General features: G+C 40.6%; 1 protein-coding gene across 1 annotated transcript in view; it reads right to left on the reverse strand.

The window, feature by feature from the left end:
- Positions 1–24920, reverse strand: part of LOC308513959 (inositol 1,4,5-triphosphate receptor associated 2-like) — a gene marked incomplete at its 5' end in the record, with an annotated part of 47676 nt that overhangs the window by 15920 nt on the left and 6836 nt on the right. The window contains 6 exons of the mRNA XM_081084010.1: positions 1107–1163; positions 4906–4983; positions 7964–8014; positions 10274–10391; positions 21701–21859; positions 23421–23499. Coding sequence (XP_080940136.1) covers positions 1107–1163; positions 4906–4983; positions 7964–8014; positions 10274–10391; positions 21701–21859; positions 23421–23499 — 542 coding nt within the window. The remainder of the gene's footprint in view (positions 1–1106; positions 1164–4905; positions 4984–7963; positions 8015–10273; positions 10392–21700; positions 21860–23420; positions 23500–24920) is intronic.

Below are 24920 nucleotides of genomic sequence, written 5' to 3' on the forward strand. Positions count from 1 at the left end.
ATATCAAAAAATTTCTATATGGGACACGGCACCAGAGTTAAGTTAGGGTTTTTCAAAATGCTGACACGCCGAGCTCAAAAGGTTCGCCATCACTGGTAGTCCAATTGAACCAAACCCTGAAAGGTATATCTTAAGTCCAAGTCAAAATTATATGTTATCATTATACATTTAAGAAAAAAATCAGTCTTTAACTGAGGACTAATGAATTATTAAGGCATCCAATTTTATTCAACTCACATGATATCTCTGTTAAAATCACAGTATTACACTAGAACACCAGAGAGGACAGGCAGTGTCTGGTCTACAATTGTATCCCATGATTAGCATGGTGCCTGGAATGTGCAAATTGCCCCAACAATGCCTATGAATACTGGGGAGGAGTGCAAAGTAGTGGGAAGATCAGAGGTATGAAGGAATTGAGCCACCTCTACTACCACAATGTCACTGTATGTCAGTATCTGGGTCAATGTCTACAAGCCATCAATGACTTCTTAAAAATGTCAAAACATGAATGGAAAGAAAGATAAATATTGCACTTTCTTTGCCTCCTTATCTTGAAATGTGGAAGTTTACTAATTTAGTGCTGTGTCCTTCTTATGTCACCATAACCAGAATCTCTGCTCCTTGTTACCAGATAGGTGATGATCACAGGATACAAGGATAAAGAGAATCTCTATTTATCATCTCTCTATCTGATCAATCAATGAAACCAGGAAGAAAATAACTTAGGGATATTTTTTTCTTCCCCCAAATGAATGACTGCGCACACATTTGTGTTGTTATGAATTAAAACTGCATCATTGTATCTAGCCTGATCGACTGCATCATTGACTGATAAATTGGCACACCAATATTGGTTGTGTAGATTAATGAACACCACCAGAATTTAGAGAGGATATGATGAAACTTATACTAGATGAGTAAGTCAGTATTCTTTATTCAACAGAATATTTTTTGAGAAGTTTATAAAGGAAATCTAATATTCTTAATAGAATATTATAATCAGATACTTTAATAGGAGTGAAGGTACACAAATGATCATCTCCTTTCTAATTGGGAGAGAGCTAGCCCATCCCACAGGACTTCATGTGAAGGGACAGACCAACCTTCTGCAAACTTGCATCTTTATTAAGCAAAGTGTTCTCATACATGTGTAACTCCATCTGAAAAGAAACAAAGTTAGTGAAGGCCACTGGGATGTTGCTTTGGTAAAGGGCAGTGCCACAAAATCATTTCAATAGGGAAACATGTTTCTGAAACACTTTTAACGTGTATATGTATTTCACTTTTTAAAGAACTTTCACATAAGCCTCAAAACAATCCTAGAGGCTGGGGTCATTGCTCTCACTTTATAAGTGATGAAACTGAGGCTCAACACTAGTAGAGACTTGCCCAATGTCACACACACAGTTAGTGACAGAACCAGAGCCTAGAATTTGAGTGTCCAGCTTCAGCCAAGTACTTTTCCCGCCATTTCATACTTCATATAATAAGAGGACTTATAGAGTTTTTATTTTTTGGTGAAAATAAAATTCTAGATGTGACATTAACAAAGACTGCATGGGACATATAGAAAACTTCTCTTTTGAAAATTTAGTTTAAAGATGTTCAGGATTTCCTTTAGCAAGGTGAACAGTAAGGATACATCAGTTTATTCAAACCAAAAGCAAGCTTGTTGCTATAGGCTTCTAAATATAAGACAACAGATAGATATGTATAGTGATTGCATTGAAAACCTGAAAAAATAATCAGCATAGTCAGAAATAGGATCATCATCATAATCATATACTATTGTATTTGATATGCCTTTATAGATCTAAAGGTATTTTCACACGATCATCTCATTTGAGTTTGTGTATTAGGTAGAAAATATATCCATTTAGTAGATGAGAAAATTGAGACTTAAAGAGGTTAACTAGTTGCTTCAGATTACAAAGCTTCTAAATAAAAACACAGGATTTGAACCCGTGTCTTCTAGCTCTTTCCACTAGAGTATGACTAGATTAATTATGCTTTCCAAAGACAGCCATTCCTAGAATAAAATTAATTAATGTCTAAATTATAACTGCTATAATCCTATATAATAAAAGCGTAGTATGAAAATTGTCCCCTCGACCAGGAGTTTGTCTGGGAGTTCGACCAGGGGGCAGGGCCAGCTGGGGGAAGGGAGGGAGGCCCCAGCCAGCAGCTGGTAGCTGCTAGGGACTCTACCAGTGCACAAATTTCATACACTGGGTCTCTAGTATATGTATAAGTGTATACACACATGGAATTTGAATATCTGCTAGGAAACTTGAGTCTTCCACATATAGACTTGAAATTTAAGTACATCATCATTTCAAACATGTTCTACAATAAAAAAATATTGCTCAAATACACCGTTAGAGGTGACAATAAGCATGACACAAATTCCTGAATTTATTAATAGTTGTCTTCTGTTTCCTGATAAGAATGTATAGAGAATAGAAAAAATATATATACAAAATATAGACTTTTAGATAAAAAATGATTTTTCTCTATATTGCAAGGTATTATTTCTTAATTTAATCAAGTAACGATTTATTTCCCCAGCTCTCCTCATTTTCCATGTTAAAAAGGTACAATTGTCCTGGCTGGAGTAGCTCAGTTGTTAGAGCATTGGCCCACACACCAAAAGTTCACAGGCTTGACACCTGGTCAAGGGCATGAACCTAGGTTGCAAGTTTAATCCCTGACCAGACACATGAGAAAGGCAACCAATGGATATGTCTCTCTCACATCAATGTTTCTCTCTCTCTCCCCCACTCCTTTCCAATCTCTCTAAAAAAAAAATTAATGGGAAAAATATTCTCAGGTGAGGATTAATGGGGGGTAGAGGAGGAAGGTAAAATTGCTGAAATCTTTCCTGACTTAGACCTTTAATTGATCTACCAAGGCTCAGGGTTGGAGGACACCCAGGCCCAGTAGATCCAGCCACAAATAGTGAATAGTGTGGTCACTTCAGACAGGTAGCCCAAGGCTGGTTACGCACAATGTCTGACATTGACCTGCACTGGAACCCTGCCCAAGTGGACCCAGAACCAACACAACTAATGGTAGGCTTCAGACACACCAGAGCTCAACCCAACTAGCCATACAAGTGGCACACCTAACGGGGAACTCCGGCAGGCATCAGACCCTGTTGGGAACAACTCTGCTTTGGGAGGGGGAAGGGCAGCCCCTGCACAGAGACTCATACATGGTGATTAAGATCTATTTTTATAGTCAGCCAGCCTGAGGGTTAACTCTTCCCACAAATGGACCAACAGCATTCAAAACTCAACTACGCAGGAGGGCACACACAACCCACACAAGAGATATTCCTGGAGCACCTAGCGCAGGATATCAGAAGACTGTGCCACTGAGTCCAAGACACCTACATCATAAAGCCATCATAATAAATTTGAGAGACATAGGTAGTAAAATCTGAGACATTTCTCTTAGCAATATTTTTTTCTGATATATTTCCTGGGTCAAGAGAAACAAAAGAAAAAAGAAACAAATGGGACTCTCTCAAACAAAAAAGCTTTTGCACAGCAAAGGAAACCAACAAAATGAAAAGACAACCCACCGAATGGGAGAACATATTCACCAATGATACAACTAATAAGAGATTACTATACAAAATTTATAAAAAACTTATAACACTCCACAAAAAAACTCAAGCAATCCAATTAAAAAATGGACAAAGAACCTGAATAGACACTTCTCCAAAGCATACATACAGATGGCCAATAAAGATATGAAAAAGTGCTCAACATCAGTAATCATCAGAGAGATGCAAATTAAAACCACAACGAGATGTCACCTCACATCTGTCAGAATGGCTATTATCAATAAACCAACGAACAATGTGTTGGCAAGAATGTGGAGGAAAGGGAACCCTAATGCACTATTGATGGGAATGCAAATTGGTGCCACCCTTGAGGAAAACAGTATGGGGTTTCCCCCCAAAATTAAAAATGGAACTAATGACCCAGTGATTCTACTTGTGGGAATATATCCAAAGAAATATGAAACACTATTTTGAAAGAATATGTGCACCCCTACGTTCATGGTAGCATTATTTATAATAGCCAAGGATTGGAAGCAACCCAAGGGTCCATCAGTAGATAAGGGGATAAAAAGTCCATGGTACATTTACACAATGGAATTCTACTCAGCCATCAACAAGAAGAAAAACTTACCTTTTGTGACCACATGAATGGATCTGGAGAGTATTAGGCTAAGCAAAATAAGCCAGTTTGAGAAAGACAAATACCATACGATCTCACTTTCATGTGGAATCCAATAAACTAAGAAAAAAAATAGAAACAGACCCATAGAGACAAAGAACAGACTGACAGCTCTCAGAGGAGAGGGTGTTTTGGGGATTAGTGAAAAAGGTGAAGGGATTAAGCAAAAAATAAAAATAAAAAACAGACATAGACAACAGTGTGGTGATTACCAGAGAAAGGAGGAGGCGGGCAAAGGGGGATACATGGTGTGAAAGAGACTTGATTTTGGGTGTTGAGCGCATGATGCAGTATGCAGAAGTGGTATAGACTTGTACACTTGCAACATGTATAATTTTATTAACCAATGTCAATAAATTCAATAAAAAATAAAACTGGTTTTGATGATGGTTGCACAACTCTGAACATATTAAAAAGCACTGACTTGTACATTTTTAAGTGGGTGGATTTAATGGCATGTGTATTATTTATCAGTAAAACTGTTACATTAAAAAATAGAGATTGCCCTTTATATAACTCAGACATCTTGAGGAGTACAGATTTTAAAGCTTATAGCAAAAGGTTATTGTACCAATAAGTCATACACACCTTTATAGAGTAATGTTTAGCTTGATGGAAGAAAATGTTTTACCAGTATTTGGGAAATGCTTACTTGGTGCTCTGTCTCAGTTTTAGACAATTCCTCAATATTCTTTTCCAATTCATATATATCCATAACATTCTTGGTATTCTAATGTAAAAAAGATAGTATTCTTTGATTTAGTCCAAATATAAAAATAAGAGACCATCTTAAAGTCTTTTTTAGGAAGAAGTACTTTCATCATTATCATCATAATCCATTTTAAGCTAAGGGACAAAGCTTGAGATAACATGGGCCTTTTAACATAACATCTAGGAAGCCTCTTATTATCTTAAATTCCACCACAGCCATTCACTCCCTAGTTCTCACCTTTTACACTTGTCATTACCAGTAAGTGTGGCCCTTTCATTATATTGACTGCAAGTTTCTCCCTCTTCAACCACCACTTGTCTTTCCAGATTACTTCTTTGAGCACCAACAAACCTCAATCCCCACTGAAGCCTGCAATCTGCTGATCTGACCACCTTCTCATTATTCTTCCACTTTTCTTGTGAACTCGGCCCATCTTTACTCGGCTTAAATTATTCTGTGGTCATTCCATACAATCACCCTCTTCCACATCCGCTCAATTCCCTTGCCTCTCCCCTACTTCTTAGTATTTGCTCAATTTGAGCGTTCCATTCACTCTGTGCCAGCACCCTTCCAGATGAACATTGTTAAAGAAAAACACAAATGAACCCACAGCTCACATGTTAAATTTGTCACCTTTCACCTCAATGCTTACTGGTGATCATATCACATATAATCCTATTCCATTCTTCTGGCCATTTTCGTAAATCAGGGATTTGCAAACTACACTAACTTTCCTACCCCAGCCACACAGGCCAGCTCTAATTGACACCCTGTTTTGTAAATAAAGTTTTATTAAAAAACTACTGTGTCCATTTGTGGGTTTTTTTGTGTTTTTTGGTTTTTTTTAATATATTTTATTGATTTTTTACAGAGAGGAAGGGAGAGAGATAGTTAGAAACATCGATGAGAGAGAAACATCGATCAGCTGCCTCCTGCACATCTCCTACTGGGGATGTGCCCACAACCCAGGTACATGCCCTTGACCGGAATTGAACCTGGGACCTTTCAGTCCGCAGGCCGACGCTCTATCCACTGAGCCAAACCGGTTTCGGCGTGTCCATTTGTTTTTATATTATCTCTGGTTGCTTTCACACTACAATGGCAGAGTGAGTGGCTGTGTCAAAGCTTTTAGCCAGGAAACCCTATAAATACTATCAGGTCCTTTACAAAAAGTTTGCCAACTCCTTGCTTATTTTATCCCTTCTCTCGTCTTGAATTTCCAGTACCACTTCCAACAACCTCACTCTCAGTTGATAACTTCATATTTCACTGAGACAATTTTAGAAACATAAGAGAACTTTCAGAGTACTGCAATATATAATAAATACCTTTGGATATACTACGAAGCATTTGCTGATCTGCACACTTCTTTCCAGCACTACTGCTTTTGCCTGGATTATTCCAAGGTCTCCTAATTGGTCTCCCAGTTTCTATCCCACTCTGTAAACAGCCGGAGTCCATACAATGCCCATATAAGACCTTATGGGTTTGGCTCCAGGCAGCTCTCTGCCACACTTCTTGCTACTTATTTCCTCTGATCCAGCCATACTGATCTTCCTGTCCCTCAATAACAGCAGGCACGCTACAGCCTGAGGTCCTTGAGCTGGCCATTTCTTCTGCCTGGAATGTTCTTCCACAGATAAACCTCCTTTCCAATTTTTAGCCAAATGAGTAATTTCACAGGCTACTTTTATCCTAACCACGCTAGTTTAAATTGTACTCCCCCACAATTGTTTTCACTTTTTTTTTCTCCACAGCACTAGTCACCATCTAACATGCTAGCTCCACAGGGGCTATTTTGCTTAAGTTTGTTGCCTCAGCATCTAGAATAGTGCCTAGCACATAAAGGTCTCCCAAAGAATATGTGTTGAATGAATGAATGAATGAATGAATGAATGTGAATACCCAAACCATTGTGCTGTTACTCTTCACAATGCATCAGATTTTGCCTCCAAAAGGAATCTTAGCTAGCAGTGGCATTGATGTGCCGTTTCTAATGGAAATCAGTCATTGCAATGCTGTGAAGGGTTCCAAATCTCCTTCCTCCCATCTTAATTCTAAACTGATTGGTACAATTCTTTGATGCTAGTCAATCATCTTATATGTGAGGAGAAAAGCATCTTACTTTGGGAGCTTAACTGTAAAGCACTAGTTTTTGTAGCTATAACATGTCTGAATCTAAGGTAGGGTTTCTTTCCAATCTTTGTTTCTTTTTTAACCCACCAAGAAATTTTTTAATGTTCATTTGGTCCATAGTTTGGGTAACTCTCCAGATTTTTCATCACAGCTTAATAAATAATAAACTTTTATAAAGCCCCAATTTTAAAATGTGCATAACGCTTGCCATTCAAAATGTACCTACATAGAATTTCTCTCCAAAATAGTAACGAGTAGCTTTGTTACCCATTCTTTCATTGCTTTAATTCTGTTGCTTAAAAATATATATTGCATAGAGTTATTCATTTTTTAGAGATTTTACTCATATTTCCTAACATATATGAGGTACATTATAATTAAACAAATGGGTTCACCTGCATTATCTTTATCTCTAAAATAACTGAGGGAATAGGTATTATTAGCTCAAAAAAGATAAATGTCTTTTCCAAGGTCAGACTTACAGTGAATTTAAGATCTGGGTCTTAGATTCAAGACATTTGACACCTAGTTCAGTAGAATAATAACGGAAAGGTAATATATAATTTCTACATTTTCCTTCTTGATTTGTATAGTTTTTAGATGCGTTAATTTCACTTCATCTTAAATCTGAATTTTTAAAACCCCACTTCTTCCATGGACATATACAAAGGTAATAAGATACTCCTGTCCAGACATGAAAATCCTATCCCCTCTCCCTCATTTGTCATTTGACAAAGCAACCTGAGTTTTGGCCCACAGGAGTTTGAATACTCACATCATTTCTATTTAACCCGGGGTCAGGACCCATGATTGATTGATTCTATCAGTTTATTGGTGCCCATGTTTAACGATTTTAACATACCTCCTCTTGGAGAATCCGAATCTTAAGAATCAGAGCCCGGTTTTCTGCCTCCTGATTCATTAAAAGAAAAGTCATTTAAAAATATTTTAGAAGTTTATGAAAATACCACATATTTACCGCAAAGACTATCAACATTATTTCTCCTTATTAGTTTTAAACATGGCATTGACATATCACAAATGAGCCTAGCCTGAAAATATTTCCAACATGGGCTTAAGTCTGTGGCTAACAGTTTCTTGGGATCTGTGAGAAGTCACTCTTCTCCTTGACTTAATCTATAACAATAGGAAGGAAAGACTAAAAACATAAAAGAAAGTGCCTGGCTTCTTGCCCTGCTACTTCCCGCCATCCACTTATGACAGGTACTGTGAACTCATCTATTTAAACAGCACTTTGAAATCTTAAAGAAATCTAGCTTTCTACTTGAAGCTGTTGATATTCCCAGATTCAACATTACCATATGATTATAAAAAAATTATTTTCTAATGAAGAGCCCCAAACTCAGAACCCTCAGAAGAAAAAAATATTCCAGGACAAAATAAATGCCAAAATGTTAACAATAAACATATTGTTATGGTAGGATAAATATATTGATAAGTTAGGATAAGAACTTAGTGGGAGTTTTTTTGTTAATATGCATTTCTTTATTTTTATAGAGTAACTAGGAATTACCTTCCTATATAATAAAACCCTAATATGCAAATTGACCGAATGGCAGAACGACTGGCAGAATGACTGGTCGCTGTGATGTGCACTGACCACCAGGAGGCAGACACTCAATGCAGGAGCTGCCCCCAGCCCGCAGGCCCTGATCAGTGGCAGAGGTGGGGGTGGGGCCAGCGAGCAGGCAGTGCCAGGTCTGCCAAGGCGGGTGCCAGCGGGGGCCCCCCATTGTCCCACTGGTCACCCCGCAGATCAGCCCTGATGACCGGCCAGGCCTAGAGACCCTACCCATGCACAAATTTCATACACCAGGACTCTAGTTATAATATAAAAATAAAAGGGAAAACATGTCAGGCTAGGTTGTCATTGATACAAGAATGAAGGAACACCTCCCCCCCATGCACACATAATTGGAATCAGAAGATCTGAGTTCAATTCTAGCTTTATCATTTATTAGACAATTGACTTTGAATAATCAAAACATCTCTGGACTTTACCTATAATTATATTAATTTTTACATGAAATATAGCTACTTCTGTTTCTACCTCAATGAATTTCCATGATGACCAATGAAATATTCAAAATTATTTTAAAATTTAAAACACTATAAAATGCAAAGAATTAGAATTGCATACCTAGGACTCCTTGCTTTTAATAACAGCTAGTATTACCCAGCCCTAGGAGGAAAGAGGACATTACGTGCTTTCCATATATTAACTCATATAACCTTCTCAGCCCTAGGGTCTCAGGACACTGAGGCTTAAAGAGGTATGTAGTTTGTCTAAAGCTACACAGCTCCAGGAGTCAGGACTTGACTGCTGGCCCTCTGATTTTCAAGGGTAGGTTCTTGATAATTTCTCTACATTACATCCAGATAAAAGCTCTTCATTGGCCCCAAATCGAATATTCCCTGTAGTGCATTCATAGACACTTACAGAGTCACCTGACACTCAATGAGTCTAGTCCCACATTTTACTATTGAGGTAAGAGCTAAGCTAAGCTGTGTTGGTTGTGGGAGGTCACGAGTGACTGACACAGACCTGGAGCCCGTCTCTTGATGAATTACAGACCTAAAAATAAATTAGTCTGAATGACTTTCAGCTGACCCCACCATCATTAGTAATGCTAGAATACTACTGCTGTAATATATTACTAAAAATAACAATTTAACATTCTCAATAAAAATGATTATGTACTTCTCTGTTTAGTTAAAGCTTAGCCTAAATAGCAATTTGCTCTAAAAATTACAAGCCTGTACTGATTTAGTATAAGGACTGATTTATGGAGCTTCTTAGTAATCTGGAAGTATTGGGAAAATTGATCTTTTTTTTTTTTTTAACTGAGAAAAAGTTGAAAGTTTGATGGAGAATTAAAAAAAATTCAAGTGGATTTTGGTATTAGGTACTTATGAATTCACCTATCAACTTCAGGATGCATTTTAGAGATCTTCTAGATCTTCACAAACCATTGTGAATATGACCAAGCCATTTTTAAATAATTTTAATCTTGTTTGAAAAGGAAAATACAGGTTTTCGTCCTACCTGCCTTAACTTTTTTAAAGTGTTACCATTATTCATTTATCAGTCTATTGGCTGACTTTTGCCTCCAAAACCCTCCTGGTGTTTCAAGGAACTTGGATGACTTACTAATTGTTTGTTCTGGGCTACAATTGTGGTCTTCTGCTCTTCTGAAGCACTCATACTAGTTTTCAGTTCCTCTAGTTCTTCTTGTAACAGATTTGTTCTCATAATAGCCTGGTGGGCACTGTGGAGGTGGGGGTGGGGGGAAGAAGGTGATGAGCAAAACCTCAAGTGTAACTGTCAAACATGCTAAGAAAAACCAAGGACTATTTTTAGATCCAAGTTGAAAACCACTGAAAATATAAACCAGATGCCAACAATAGTAAAAATATACCCACTATCTTTCATAGTCCTTGGTAAAGAAAGGGATTTCGGGGCAGGGTGATGGCGGGGGAAAGTGATAGAAGGAAAAAAACATATTCTCCGAAGATAAAGATTTGGAGACTCCCTTTGAAATCCTCATGGGCTGAATCCCACAGTTCTTTCCTTCTACTAATAAGATGTAATATTAGTTAGTGCAATTCCATAAATATTTATTCAATAATAGCATGTTCCAGGTGCTGTACCCTGCAAGGGGCCCATGATGGTGGACAAAAGGGACAAGGCCCTTGCCCTTGAGCAGATTAACACTAGTCAAGGAGATGACAGCTGAAATGTATACACACTTCAATAGTTGATAACTCCCTTTTCATTCCTTTTCAGGTTTAACTGATTTGAAATAATGAGTGAAGCCAAACTAAGCTTTGGACAAAGAAAATTTATCCTAAAGTGACACTAGACTGTTTTGGTTTTTTTAATGGGGATACATAAAAGATAAAGTTTACAGTACAAAACCAACAGCAGTCGAGTTGGGGGCACACAAATACCAAATGAAATGATTCTTGAAGTTTGTAATTCCGTTGCTTCGCATTATCAGCAGTGCCTGGACCAGAATGGTCATCAGTTTGAAAACAGACATTGACAAAAAATTATTCATTTCTGTAGATTATTTTAAATTTTGAAAATGAACTGTATGTTAATAAACACTGACTTTATAATCATTCAACGTATGTATACATTTTTGGGGACACCTTGTATTTTATTTTAAAGGTTATTATAGCATTGTTTACAGTAACAAAGCACTGAAAACAGCCTAAATGTCCAACTAAGAAAGCTTATTAAATGTATGATGGTAATCCACATCATGGAATTACCTAGTTGTGCTCCCACTAGATTATAAACTGTTTTCTGCGCAGAGTCTCAAAGAAGATACAATGTGTGCCTTATTAAAGAATTACATTGGTCATTCAACATGTATTTGTTGAGCTCCAACTCTGTGCCAGGCATTATGCTAGATACTAGAGAAAAAAAAAGTAAATCCAGTCAGGAGAACTCTACCCTCCTGGAATCTATGGTCTAGTGGGGTAAACAGACAATCATCATTTACGATACAGTGTGACAAGAGCCAAGGTTGGAGTGAACCCAAGTTCTGCAGACACTGTGTTAAAGGCAGACAGTTCAGATCATGAGAAAGAAGATGAGGAAGGGAGGGAGAGAACAGAAGCTCGCTGGGGGCCTGCAAGCAGTTAGATACTGTTAGAGCCTGGAGTGGAAAACGAGAAGTAGAAATAAGGCAACAGAGGCCCCACCATGAAAGGCTTTGCAAACCAGATGAAAGAATTTAGATTTTTATCCCGAATATGTTAGGGCTCCATTGACGTGTTTAGGGCAGAGGCATAATGTCGTCAGATGGGCCTTAGGAAGAGCATTCCCCCAGGTGTGACACTTTTGGAAAAGGCAAGGAACCTAATCAGGAGGTTGCTGTCATGATCCAGGAGAAAGGTAATGCTGACTTGAACTACGTGACAGAGGTAGGAATGAAAAGGAGTAAATCTATTTGAGAGACATAAAGTAGGTCCATTGCACAGGCCTCGCTATTTGATTTAGAAGCGAAGGCTGAGGAAGAAAAAGGAGAAAAAGATTTCTGGCTTGCAGGCAACTGGAAGGATGGGAGAGCTCTTCCGTGGCAGACATTCTCCTAAGCACCGGAGTAATCAGGGTGGGTAAGATTAAGTTCCTCCTGTTAACAAGGGGCAGTTCATATAGAAGACAAACTATACTCCAACCAGACACCTGTACAATATCAAAAACAGGCTGTGAGCGATGAAAGGAAACAGAGGCCCTTTCTGAAGGATTAGGGGAAGGAGAAAAGCGAAGGACAAAAAGCTTAATTTTGTCGACATTGGCATTCTGGCTGCTCATCTTGATTCTCTGGCCTTTCTGTCCTTCTGTGAGGAATCCAATTCCCTCCTAACACATTTCTTTACTGCTTCTGTTAACCACAGTCCGCAGGAAAGAAACGTGTTCCAACCAAAAGCCCTAACCGACACGTTCACCCAATGCAATCAACTTTAACTTCTTATATTTCACATAAATAATAAATAATTCAAATGTGGAATGGCAAGAGCTTGAGGTAAGCATATTGTTACTGTTTATACTTTGGTTTGGAGGCTGGATTGGCTGGTCAAAAAATCACGAGGATATGTGTCCACGGTCAAAATGCTCTACCGTCTTTTCAAGTTAACTTACAACTTTCCGTTCAGAATATTAGCACTGTGTCTTAAACACAACTCAGTGAGAACCTGTTGCTTCTTTTCTGATGGTCAAGCATCTTCCTGCAGCCACCTCACCAGTGTCGGACACTACCTGGTACGTCTCCTAGGTGCTTCTGGCCTTTCCAACTTAAGCTAAGGTCAGGAACTTCCTCATCATCCTTCTAGGGTATAGGTACCCTGAGGGCACATTTTAAATCTAACTCATCAACAAATCTCTCATTACTTAGCATGTGACAGCATAGAATAAGGGCGTAACAAAACCACACAACTTCTCTGGATAGGTCCACACCTGGCCCCTCGGTGTCATGGTGTTCCATAGAGAACATGACCTTGAGTGACTTAGAGAACATCATTGCTAGAAAATAACTGACAGAAATTACTCATGGGAATATAAAATGGTACAGCTGCTCATGGGAATATAAAATGGTACAGCTGCTCATGGGAATATAAAATGGTACAGCTGCTCATGGGAATATAAAATGGTACAGCTGCTTTGGAGAACAGTTTGGCAGCTCCTCAAAATGCTAAGTGTAGGTTACTACCCAGCAAGTGCACTCCTAGGTATAGACCCCAAAGAACTAGAAACATGTCCACACAAAAACCGGTACCCGGGTGTTCAGAGCAGCAATGTTCACGGGAGCCAAAAGTGGAATAACCCCAGGGTCCATCCTCTGAAAAATGAATAAACAAAATGGCATATATCCATACAGTGGGTTGTTTTTCACCAAATAGAAAGGAATGAAGTACTGGTGCAGGCTACAACATGGGTGAATCTTGCAAACATATGCTAAGTGAAAGAAGCCAGTTACAAAGGACACAGATTGTATGATTCCATTTATATGAAATGACTAGAAAAGGCAAATCCATAGAGGCAGAAAACAGATTAGTGGCTGCAAGGTACAGTGCTGGGGTCCAACCCCAGCAGGTCCAGGGGTCCCCAAAGGTGTAGACAGAGTTGGCGATGAAGGAATGACACGGAGGCAGCGTTCAGTTGATCAGCAGCCTAGCCAGGATCTCTAGCCAAGTTCTGTTCAGGATCTCCAGCGAAGTTGTGGTTTGGATCTCCAGCCAGGTTCTGTGTCCATGTTCTCTTGCTAGGTTCTCCAGGTTCTCCAGCCAGGTTCTGTAGCCATGTTCCCTCGCTAGGTTCTCCAGCCAGGTTCTGTCCAGGTTCTCCAGCCAGGTTCAGTCACCAGGTTCTAGTCAGGTTCTCTTGCCAATTTCTGTAGTCAGGTTCAGTCCAGGATCTTTTGCCATGTTCTCTCCAGCGAAGTTCTTCTGTCTCTAGGTTCTGTGTAGGTTCTGTCTTCTAAGTTCTGTGTCTTGCTGTCTTGTTACATCTGTATTTATGCCAGTTCATTCAATCCTATCAATCTCTATTACAAATGTTAGGGCGTTTCTTATCTCCATTCCAGGGAGTAAAGATTATGTAGCTTAAGCATGATTGTTCATAGTTAAAGTGATTAATTACCCCCCTGGCACTTAGTTGAGGGGTTTTATTCCCTCCCTAACTTCAGGGGAAAATCCCTACCTGGGGAAACAATCTTTCTCAGAGAGGAGACCTTGGTTAAAACACATAGTGCCGGGGAACCAAGATGGCGGCATAGGTTAACGCCGGAGTTTGCTGCCTTGAACAACTACTTCAAAAGTGAAACTAAAAAACGGAACGGACATCACCCAGAACCACAGGAACGCTGGCTGAGTGGAAGTCCTACAACTAGGAGGAAAGAGAAACGCATACGGACACTCAGAGGAGGCACAGTGCTGAAGTCAAATTCTGAGGTGCGGAGTGTGCGGAGCGGGCTGGCGGCGGAGGGCGCAGTGGGCGTTTTCAATCGGGAGGGAGTCGCAGACTCTGAGCTCCAGATACGGTCGAGTCTTTAGGGACCCAGACTCAAACGGGAGAAGCGGGACTGTCTGGCTTTGGTCAGAGCGAGTGCAGCTTTCTCTCCAAGGTTTGCAGCGGGTGCTGGGACTCAGAGAGGCAGAGCCCCTGGGGACAGGACTGAGAGCCGCCATAACTGCTCTCTCCGGCCCACCCTGTTGATCCTGTGCGACCCGCTCCACCCAAGCCCTGCACAGAGGCATTTGCCGGATAGCCTCAGGCAAACGCCAGATTAGCACCTCCCTAGAGGACAGAAGTTCTCTCACTGCAGACACAGCTGATTCTCATAGCCACTTGGCTTGGAGGTCAAACCCTCCCTGGTATTAGCTACAACAATCAAGGTTTAACTATAAGACTGTGCACAAAGACCACTAGGGGGTGCACCAAGGAAGCATAACAAAATGCGGAGACAAAGAAACAGGACAAAATTGTCAATGGAAGATATAAAGTTCAGAACCACACTTTTAAGGTCTCTCAAGAACTGTTTAGAAGCCGCCAATAAACTTAATGAGATCTACAAGAAAACTAATGAGACCCTCGATCTTATATTTGGGAACCAACTAGAAATTAAGCATACACGAACTGAAATAACGAATATTATACAGACTCCCGACAGCAGACCAGAGGAGCACAAGAATCAAGTCAATGATTTGAAATGCAAGGAAGCAAAAAACACCTAACCGGAAAAGCAAAATGAAAAAAGAATCCAAAAATGCGAGGATAGTGTAAGGAGCCTCTGGGACAGCTTCAAGCGTACCAACATCAGAATTATAGGGGTGCCAGAAGATGAGAGAGAGCAAGATATTGAAAACCTATTTGAAGAAATAATGACAGAAAACTTCCCCCACCTAATGAAAGAAATGGACTTACAGGTCCAAGAAGCACGGAGAACCCCAAACAAAAGGAATCCAAAGAGGACCACACCAAGACACATCATAATTAAAATGCCAAGAGCAAAAGATAAAGACAGAATCTTAAAAACAGCAAGAGAAAGAAACTCAGTTACCTACAAGGGAATACCCATACGACTGTCAGCTGATTTCTCAACAGAAACTTTGCAAGCCAGAAGGGAGTGGCAAGAAATATTCAAAGTGATGAATACCAAGAACCTACAACCAAGATTACTTTATCCACCAAAGCTATCATTCAGAATTGAAGGTCAGATAAAGAGCTTCACAGATAAGGAAAAGCTAAAGGAGTTCATCACCACCAAACCAGTATTATATGAAATGCTGAAAGGTATCCTTTAAGAAGAGGAAGAGGAAGAAAAAGGTAAAGATACAAATTATGAACAACAAATATGCATCTACCAACAAGTGAATCTAAGAATCAAGTGAATAAATAATCTGATGAACAGAATGAACTGGTGATTATAATAGAATCAGGGACATAGAAAGGGCATGGACTGACTATTCTTGGGGAGGGAAGGGGTGTGGGAGGTGCGGGAAGAGACTAGACAAAAATCGTGCATCTATGGATGAGGACAGTGGGTGGGGAGTGAGGGCGGAGGGTGGGGCGGGAACTGGGAGGAGGGGAGTTATGGGGGGGAAAAAGAGGAACAAATGTAATAATCTGAACAATAAAGATTTAATTGAAAAAAATAATAAATAAATAAATAAATAAAAACAAAAAAAACCCCACATAGTGCCAAGAAGGTGAGCAAACATTTTAAGAACAGTATGCCATATATGCCAGGTCCTTTGAAACAGCAAGGATGGACTGGCTCCCGGCAAATTCCCCCTTTTTTATTTTTTAAAAGCAGGCATTAAAAAGAAAAACCCCAAATGCTCTCTTGTATCCATTTTAAGAGTAGGATTGGCGCTTTCCACTATTACCTGAGTCCTGATCTATCACCCCAGGGAGAACTTGCCAATCCTGCACTTTCCCGGGGTGGAAAGGCTGCAGTGGGGTTAAGAATAAGGCTCCTTGGGCCTACCTTCTCCCATGCCTCTACATTTACCTTTCGGGCACCTTTCCTTTCTCAGAAAAGCATGGATGTATTTCTTGTATAAAATGTTCCATCTGACTGGGAGTAACCTTAATTCCTCTGCTAGCAAGCATATGTGTTAAAAGATCAATACAGAGTCTTATTTCTTTAGACTCAGTATGGCACATCTTCTTAATCTAAGAATCAATACAGAGTCTTCTTTCTTTGGACTCAGTATGGCACATCTTCTCAATCTAAGAATCAATACAGAGTCTTCTTTCTTTGGACTCAGTATGGCACATCTTCTCAATCTAAGTTCTGTACTATCCACCTTCTTACCCTACTTATCCTCTGTAGGGGGGTCTGCAGTACCCTGGTAGAGTCCTATCAGTCCCGAGTGTGGGGTTCTCAATGGGGGGGGCGGGGGGGGCGCGCTTACCTAGGGGAATCCTGTTCCAGGAGTTCCCAAAGGTGTGGACGGAGTTGGCGAAGACTATCCACCCTCTTCCTACGGTGGAGTCCTATCCGTCCCGAGTGTGGGGTGCTTACCTAGGGGTCCCTGTTCGGGCGCCAAATGCCGGGGTCCAACCCCAGCGGGTCCAGGGGTCTCCAAAGGTGTGGACAGAGTCGGCGAAGAAGGAATGACACGAAGGCAGCGTTCAGTTGATCAGCAGCCTAGCCAGGATCTCTAGCCAAGTTCTGTTCAGGATCTCCAGCGAAGTTGTGGTTTGGATCTCCAGCCAGGTTCTGTGTCCATGTTCTCTTGCTAGGTTCTCCAGGTTCTCCAGCCAGGTTCTGTAGCCATGTTCCCTCGCTAGGTTCTCCAGCCAGGTTCTGTCCAGGTTCTCCAGCCAGGTTCAGTCACCAGGTTCTAGTCAGGTTCTCTTGCCAATTTCTGTAGTCAGGTTCAGTCCAGGATCTTTTGCCATGTTCTCTCCAGCGAAGTTCTTCTGTCTCTAGGTTCTGTGTAGGTTCTGTCTTCTAAGTTCTGTGTCTTGCTGTCTTGTTACATCTGTATTTATGCCAGTTCATTCAATCCTATCAATCTCTATTACAAATGTTAGGGCGTTTCTTATCTCCATTCCAGGGAGTAAAGATTATGTAGCTTAAGCATGATTGTTCATAGTTAAAGTGATTAATTACCCCCCTGGCACTTAGTTGAGGGGTTTTATTCCCTCCCTAACTTCAGGGGAAAATCCCTACCTGGGGAAACAATCTTTCTCAGAGAGGAGACCTTGGTTAAAACACATAGTGCCGGGGAACCAAGATGGCGGCATAGGTTAACGCCGGAGTTTGCTGCCTTGAACAACTACTTCAAAAGTGAAACTAAAAAACGGAACGGACATCACCCAGAACCACAGGAACGCTGGCTGAGTGGAAGTCCTACAACTAGGAGGAAAGAGAAACGCATACGGACACTCAGAGGAGGCACAGTGCTGAAGTCAAATTCTGAGGTGCGGAGTGTGCGGAGCGGGCTGGCGGCGGAGGGCGCAGTGGGCGTTTTCAATCGGGAGGGAGTCGCAGACTCTGAGCTCCAGATACGGTCGAGTCTTTAGGGACCCAGACTCAAACGGGAGAAGCGGGACTGTCTGGCTTTGGTCAGAGCGAGTGCAGCTTTCTCTCCAAGGTTTGCAGCGGGTGCTGGGACTCAGAGAGGCAGAGCCCCTGGGGACAGGACTGAGAGCCGCCATAACTGCTCTCTCCGGCCCACCCTGTTGATCCTGTGCGACCCGCTCCACCCAAGCCCTGCACAGAGGCATTTGCCGGATAGCCTCAGGCAAACGCCAGATTAGCACCTCCCTAGAGGACAGAAGTTCTCTCACTGCAGACACAGCTGATTCTCATAGCCACTTGGCTTGGAGGTCAAACCCTCCCTGGTATTAGCTACAACAATCAAGGTTTAACTATAAGACTGTGCACAAAGACCACTAGGGGGTGCACCAAGGAAGCATAACAAAATGCGGAGACAAAGAAACAGGACAAAATTGTCAATGGAAGATATAAAGTTCAGAACCACACTTTTAAGGTCTCTCAAGAACTGTTTAGAAGCCGCCAATAAACTTAATGAGATCTACAAGAAAACTAATGAGACCCTCGATCTTATATTTGGGAACCAACTAGAAATTAAGCATACACGAACTGAAATAACGAATATTATACAGACTCCCGACAGCAGACCAGAGGAGCACAAGAATCAAGTCAATGATTTGAAATGCAAGGAAGCAAAAAACACCTAACCGGAAAAGCAAAATGAAAAAAGAATCCAAAAATGCGAGGATAGTGTAAGGAGCCTCTGGGACAGCTTCAAGCGTACCAACATCAGAATTATAGGGGTGCCAGAAGATGAGAGAGAGCAAGATATTGAAAACCTATTTGAAGAAATAATGACAGAAAACTTCCCCCACCTAATGAAAGAAATGGACTTACAGGTCCAAGAAGCACGGAGAACCCCAAACAAAAGGAATCCAAAGAGGACCACACCAAGACACATCATAATTAAAATGCCAAGAGCAAAAGATAAAGACAGAATCTTAAAAACAGCAAGAGAAAGAAACTCAGTTACCTACAAGGGAATACCCATACGACTGTCAGCTGATTTCTCAACAGAAACTTTGCAAGCCAGAAGGGAGTGGCAAGAAATATTCAAAGTGATGAATACCAAGAACCTACAACCAAGATTACTTTATCCACCAAAGCTATCATTCAGAATTGAAGGTCAGATAAAGAGCTTCACAGATAAGGAAAAGCTAAAGGAGTTCATCACCACCAAACCAGTATTATATGAAATGCTGAAAGGTATCCTTTAAGAAGAGGAAGAGGAAGAAAAAGGTAAAGATACAAATTATGAACAACAAATATGCATCTACCAACAAGTGAATCTAAGAATCAAGTGAATAAATAATCTGATGAACAGAATGAACTGGTGATTATAATAGAATCAGGGACATAGAAAGGGCATGGACTGACTATTCTTGGGGAGGGAAGGGGTGTGGGAGGTGCGGGAAGAGACTAGACAAAAATCGTGCATCTATGGATGAGGACAGTGGGTGGGGAGTGAGGGCGGAGGGTGGGGCGGGAACTGGGAGGAGGGGAGTTATGGGGGGGAAAAAGAGGAACAAATGTAATAATCTGAACAATAAAGATTTAATTGAAAAAAATAATAAATAAATAAATAAATAAAAACAAAAAAAACCCCACATAGTGCCAAGAAGGTGAGCAAACATTTTAAGAACAGTATGCCATATATGCCAGGTCCTTTGAAACAGCAAGGATGGACTGGCTCCCGGCAAATTCCCCCTTTTTTATTTTTTAAAAGCAGGCATTAAAAAGAAAAACCCCAAATGCTCTCTTGTATCCATTTTAAGAGTAGGATTGGCGCTTTCCACTATTACCTGAGTCCTGATCTATCACCCCAGGGAGAACTTGCCAATCCTGCACTTTCCCGGGGTGGAAAGGCTGCAGTGGGGTTAAGAATAAGGCTCCTTGGGCCTACCTTCTCCCATGCCTCTACATTTACCTTTCGGGCACCTTTCCTTTCTCAGAAAAGCATGGATGTATTTCTTGTATAAAATGTTCCATCTGACTGGGAGTAACCTTAATTCCTCTGCTAGCAAGCATATGTGTTAAAAGATCAATACAGAGTCTTATTTCTTTAGACTCAGTATGGCACATCTTCTTAATCTAAGAATCAATACAGAGTCTTCTTTCTTTGGACTCAGTATGGCACATCTTCTCAATCTAAGAATCAATACAGAGTCTTCTTTCTTTGGACTCAGTATGGCACATCTTCTCAATCTAAGTTCTGTACTATCCACCTTCTTACCCTACTTATCCTCTGTAGGGGGGTCTGCAGTACCCTGGTAGAGTCCTATCAGTCCCGAGTGTGGGGTTCTCAATGGGGGGGGCGGGGGGGGCGCGCTTACCTAGGGGAATCCTGTTCCAGGAGTTCCCAAAGGTGTGGACGGAGTTGGCGAAGACTATCCACCCTCTTCCTACGGTGGAGTCCTATCCGTCCCGAGTGTGGGGTGCTTACCTAGGGGTCCCTGTTCGGGCGCCAAATGCCGGGGTCCAACCCCAGCGGGTCCAGGGGTCTCCAAAGGTGTGGACAGAGTCGGCGAAGAAGGAATGACACGAAGGCAGCGTTCAGTTGATCAGCAGCCTAGCCAGGATCTCTAGCCAAGTTCTGTTCAGGATCTCCAGCGAAGTTGTGGTTTGGATCTCCAGCCAGGTTCTGTGTCCATGTTCTCTTGCTAGGTTCTCCAGGTTCTCCAGCCAGGTTCTGTAGCCATGTTCCCTCGCTAGGTTCTCCAGCCAGGTTCTGTCCAGGTTCTCCAGCCAGGTTCAGTCACCAGGTTCTAGTCAGGTTCTCTTGCCAATTTCTGTAGTCAGGTTCAGTCCAGGATCTTTTGCCATGTTCTCTCCAGCGAAGTTCTTCTGTCTCTAGGTTCTGTGTAGGTTCTGTCTTCTAAGTTCTGTGTCTTGCTGTCTTGTTACATCTGTATTTATACCAGTTGATTCAATCCTATCAATCTCTATTACAAAGGTTAGGGCGTTTCTTATCTCCATTCCAGGGAGTAAAGATTATGTAGCTTAAGTATGATTGTTCGTAGTTAAAGTGATTAATTACCCCCCTGGCACTTAGTTGAGGGGTTTTATTCCCTCCCTAACTTCAGGGGGAAATCCCTACCTGGGGAAACAACCTTTCTCAGAGAGGAGACCTTGGTTAAAACACATAGTGCCAAGAAGGTGAGCAAACATTTTAAGAACAGTATGCCATATATGCCAGGTCCTTTGAAACAGCAAGGATGGACCGGCTCCCGGCAGTACAGATTGAAGCAGGTACTGAGGAGCGACTGCTATTTCGTGTGGGATTTCTTTTTGGAGGAATAAAAGTGTTCTGGAATTAGATCATGATGGTGGTTGCACAATCTTGTGAATATACCAAAAAAATACTGAATTGTACAGTTTCAATCGGTAAATTTTATGCGATGGGAATTATATCTCAATAAAAAGCATATTTTTTAAAGTAAAAGCCACCCTGAAAACTCCAGCATGCAGCCCCACAGCCGTACTCCTCAAGGGCTCACCTTTTTATCTGCAGGCGCAGTTCAGTACAGTCCTCCGATAACCGGCTGTTAGCTTCTTCCAAGGTTTCCAATGCCAACTTGAGCTGATTATTTTCCTCTTCCAGTTTCTGCTTGTTGAAATGCAGCTCTTCTACATAGGTAATCAAGTCAGACACCTCTCTGCAGAGGAAATGAGGAGTAAGAATAAATAATCTTCAATATGTCTAATTCCTTCCCATCAAAATAAGGCATATAGTTAAGCCCAAACAGGCTTACATATTCCCGCAAGATTTTCTACTTTATCACCTTCCATCCTCATTAATGGAGTTTATTTATACAATAAACATTCATTCAAGCATCGATTATAATAGCATCAAAGATTAGTCCAAAATTGTCGGGTATGCATCATCTGCCAGTTATCAAGCCAACTTGCACAGCTTTTGTTCATTCCTTTCCACTTCACTCCCAACTTTTGTACCGTCTACACTGATGAGTTCCTATTTCTGCCTGTGTTATGGACGATCCTGAAATAAATGGACACATTACTCTCTCAGTCAAGGGATCGTGGCAGGTTTTAATAGGCCTTTAACTAGGAAACAGTGTTTGGAGTTTTACATTTGTAGCCTGTACCTCTCGACTTAAGGTTCATGTTCCCTAATATTTTCTACAGCTTGTTAATGTTTGTGTCTCTCTCGCCACAAACATTAGATCATAAACCCTGTGAAAGCTTGGATTGCATATTTCATGGAGTTCCCGGCCTCCTCTTCTTCTTTGCCAGCTTACCACAGGTCTTAGCAAAGACTGGGTAGATGGGTTTTAAACCACCTTTTTGCATGATGAAATCTGAAGTGGCAAAGATAAACTAAGGGAGAGACAGCATCACCTCCCCCTGATATCTAAAATACACATTTAGCCAAAATGCTAAAGTTGTATCTATTAAAGAAGTGCTTTAAAAATAACCCCTCACCACATGATCTCACTCACTTGTGGAATATAAAGAACATTATAAACTGTTGAACAAAAATAGATAGAGGCAAAGAAGCATCAAACAGACTGTCAAACTTCATCAGGAAGGCCGGGGAGGGTTGAGGGGGTAAGAGATCAATGGAAGGACTTGTATGCATGCATATAAGCACAACCAATAGACACAAGACACTGGGGGGGGGGTGAGTGCAAGTGCTGGGGGGTAGGGGAGGTCTAGGGGAGGTCAATGGGGAAAAAAAGGAGACATATGTACTACTATTTGTAATACCTTAAACAATAAAAAAAATAATAATCCTTCAACCAAAGAACTTGTATGCATATATGCATAACCCATGGACACAGACAATAGGGTGGTAAAGGCCTGGGGCAGAGGGTGGTGATGGGCTAGAAAGGGTCAATGGGGAGAAAATGGGACATATTTAATACTTTCAACAATAAAGATTTTAAAAAAATAACGCACCAAAGAACTTAAGGTCAATGTCATGCTCTACTTCAAATGGGACTTGTTTTCCATGGAAAACACATGATGTCAGTGAAGGAGAAGGGTTTCATGAGTGAGAAAATGTTAATTTATGTCTTACATAAATTAGTTCAAATACAATTCAGATAGAATCATTAATAATTAAAAATAAATGATGGCAACACTAGTACACACACAAAAAGGGCTAAGTGACTTCATCATAAGTAAAATATATAAATCTATAAAATAAATAAAAGTTGGGGCACTTGAGAAAGCATTACAGCTAAGAATGCTTACAAGATTCCTCTAGACACGTCTCCGCCCAAAGCCTTGAAGTTCCCTGATGCAGACTCTGTTATATTTGTGATCATCTTAACTGAAACACATACAAGAGAGAATAATGAAAACCCACTTCTTCAAACCACAAGAAAGTGGCAGGACAATAGCAAGAAAACCCATACATACTTGCTCTCCCTGATTTTATGCTGTCCTGGTCAAGGGCAGAATCATCCATGCTGCTGCCTGGTCCACTATTCACTCCTTCACTGTGGGCAAAAAAAACCCCAACAAAACAAAACAACAACAACAAAAACCAATGAGCTAGGATTCTTTGCCAGATCAAAGCTTAGCTAACTTTTCAGATATACTCTGGATTTTCCTATTCAGGTGTTTATTTCTGGATTTTAAAAACTCTATTCATTCAGCAACTAAATGGAGCCCAATATGGTGCTTAAATAGGGTAATAGAAAAGAAATGTAAGGCATTCATTCCTTTCACCTTCCATAACCTTTTAATTTAACATGAAAAAGAAAATGAGAAAGTTCACAAAAAAAGAGAAAAGTTAAAACTATCATGGAAAAGATAATAATGTTGGAATATATTCTTTTCAACTTTTTCCTATGCATATTTTTACAAATATGGGATTATGCTGCAAATATGGATTAATTGCCTATTATTTGAAATACATACATATACATGAATATTTCTCTTGTCAAATATTGATCTAATCATAATTCTGAGTGACTATTTAAGATTCTAGTGTATGGAAGTGTTATAATTTATTTGTTCAACTCTCTGTTTTTAAATAGTTAGGTTGCTTATATTTATCACTATCATAAACAGCATTCTACACATATATTAGAGTACATGATTGGTTATTTTTCTTAAATTTACATTACTAGCTTGAACATATCACATATTTTTAAGGGTTTATATGCATTCCTAAATTGCTCATTAAAAAACCAACCTGCACTACTACCAACAATGTATGAGGGTGGGCTTAATTCTCCACCTGCTCTGACAACATAGGAGAGAGTTATTCTTTTACAGCTTTGCTAAACCAATGGGCAAATATGGTACATTGTCTTTATTTGCATTTCTTTGCTTACTAATAAGATTAGGTATCCTATCTAATAAAAGACAAAAAGGGTAATTGACCATATCTTCGCTACACTTCCCATTGGCTAATCAGGGCAATATGCAAATTAACTGCCAACAAAGATGGCGGCTGGAAGCCACAGAGTTGGAGCGAGCAGAAGGCTTGCTTGCTCCAGTGATGGAGGAAGCCAAGGTTCCCGCCTGCCGCGGCCTGGCTCTGAGCTCAAAAAGCAACAAAGTTTCAATTATAGAAGCTAAACAAACCCCAAATACCTGCTTTCAGCAAGCCGTGGCCTCAGAGCTGGAGCGAGCAGGACCCCAGCTCTCAGCTCCAGTGACGGCAACAAAGTTTCAATTATAGAAGGTAAATAAATTCCAGAATTTAAAAAAAGAAAAAGAAAAAAAGGAGAGGCTGGGAGC

This window comes from Myotis nattereri (assembly GCF_964212035.1).
Source record: "Myotis nattereri genome assembly, chromosome: 2".
Classification (NCBI taxonomy): domain Eukaryota; kingdom Metazoa; phylum Chordata; class Mammalia; order Chiroptera; family Vespertilionidae; genus Myotis; species Myotis nattereri.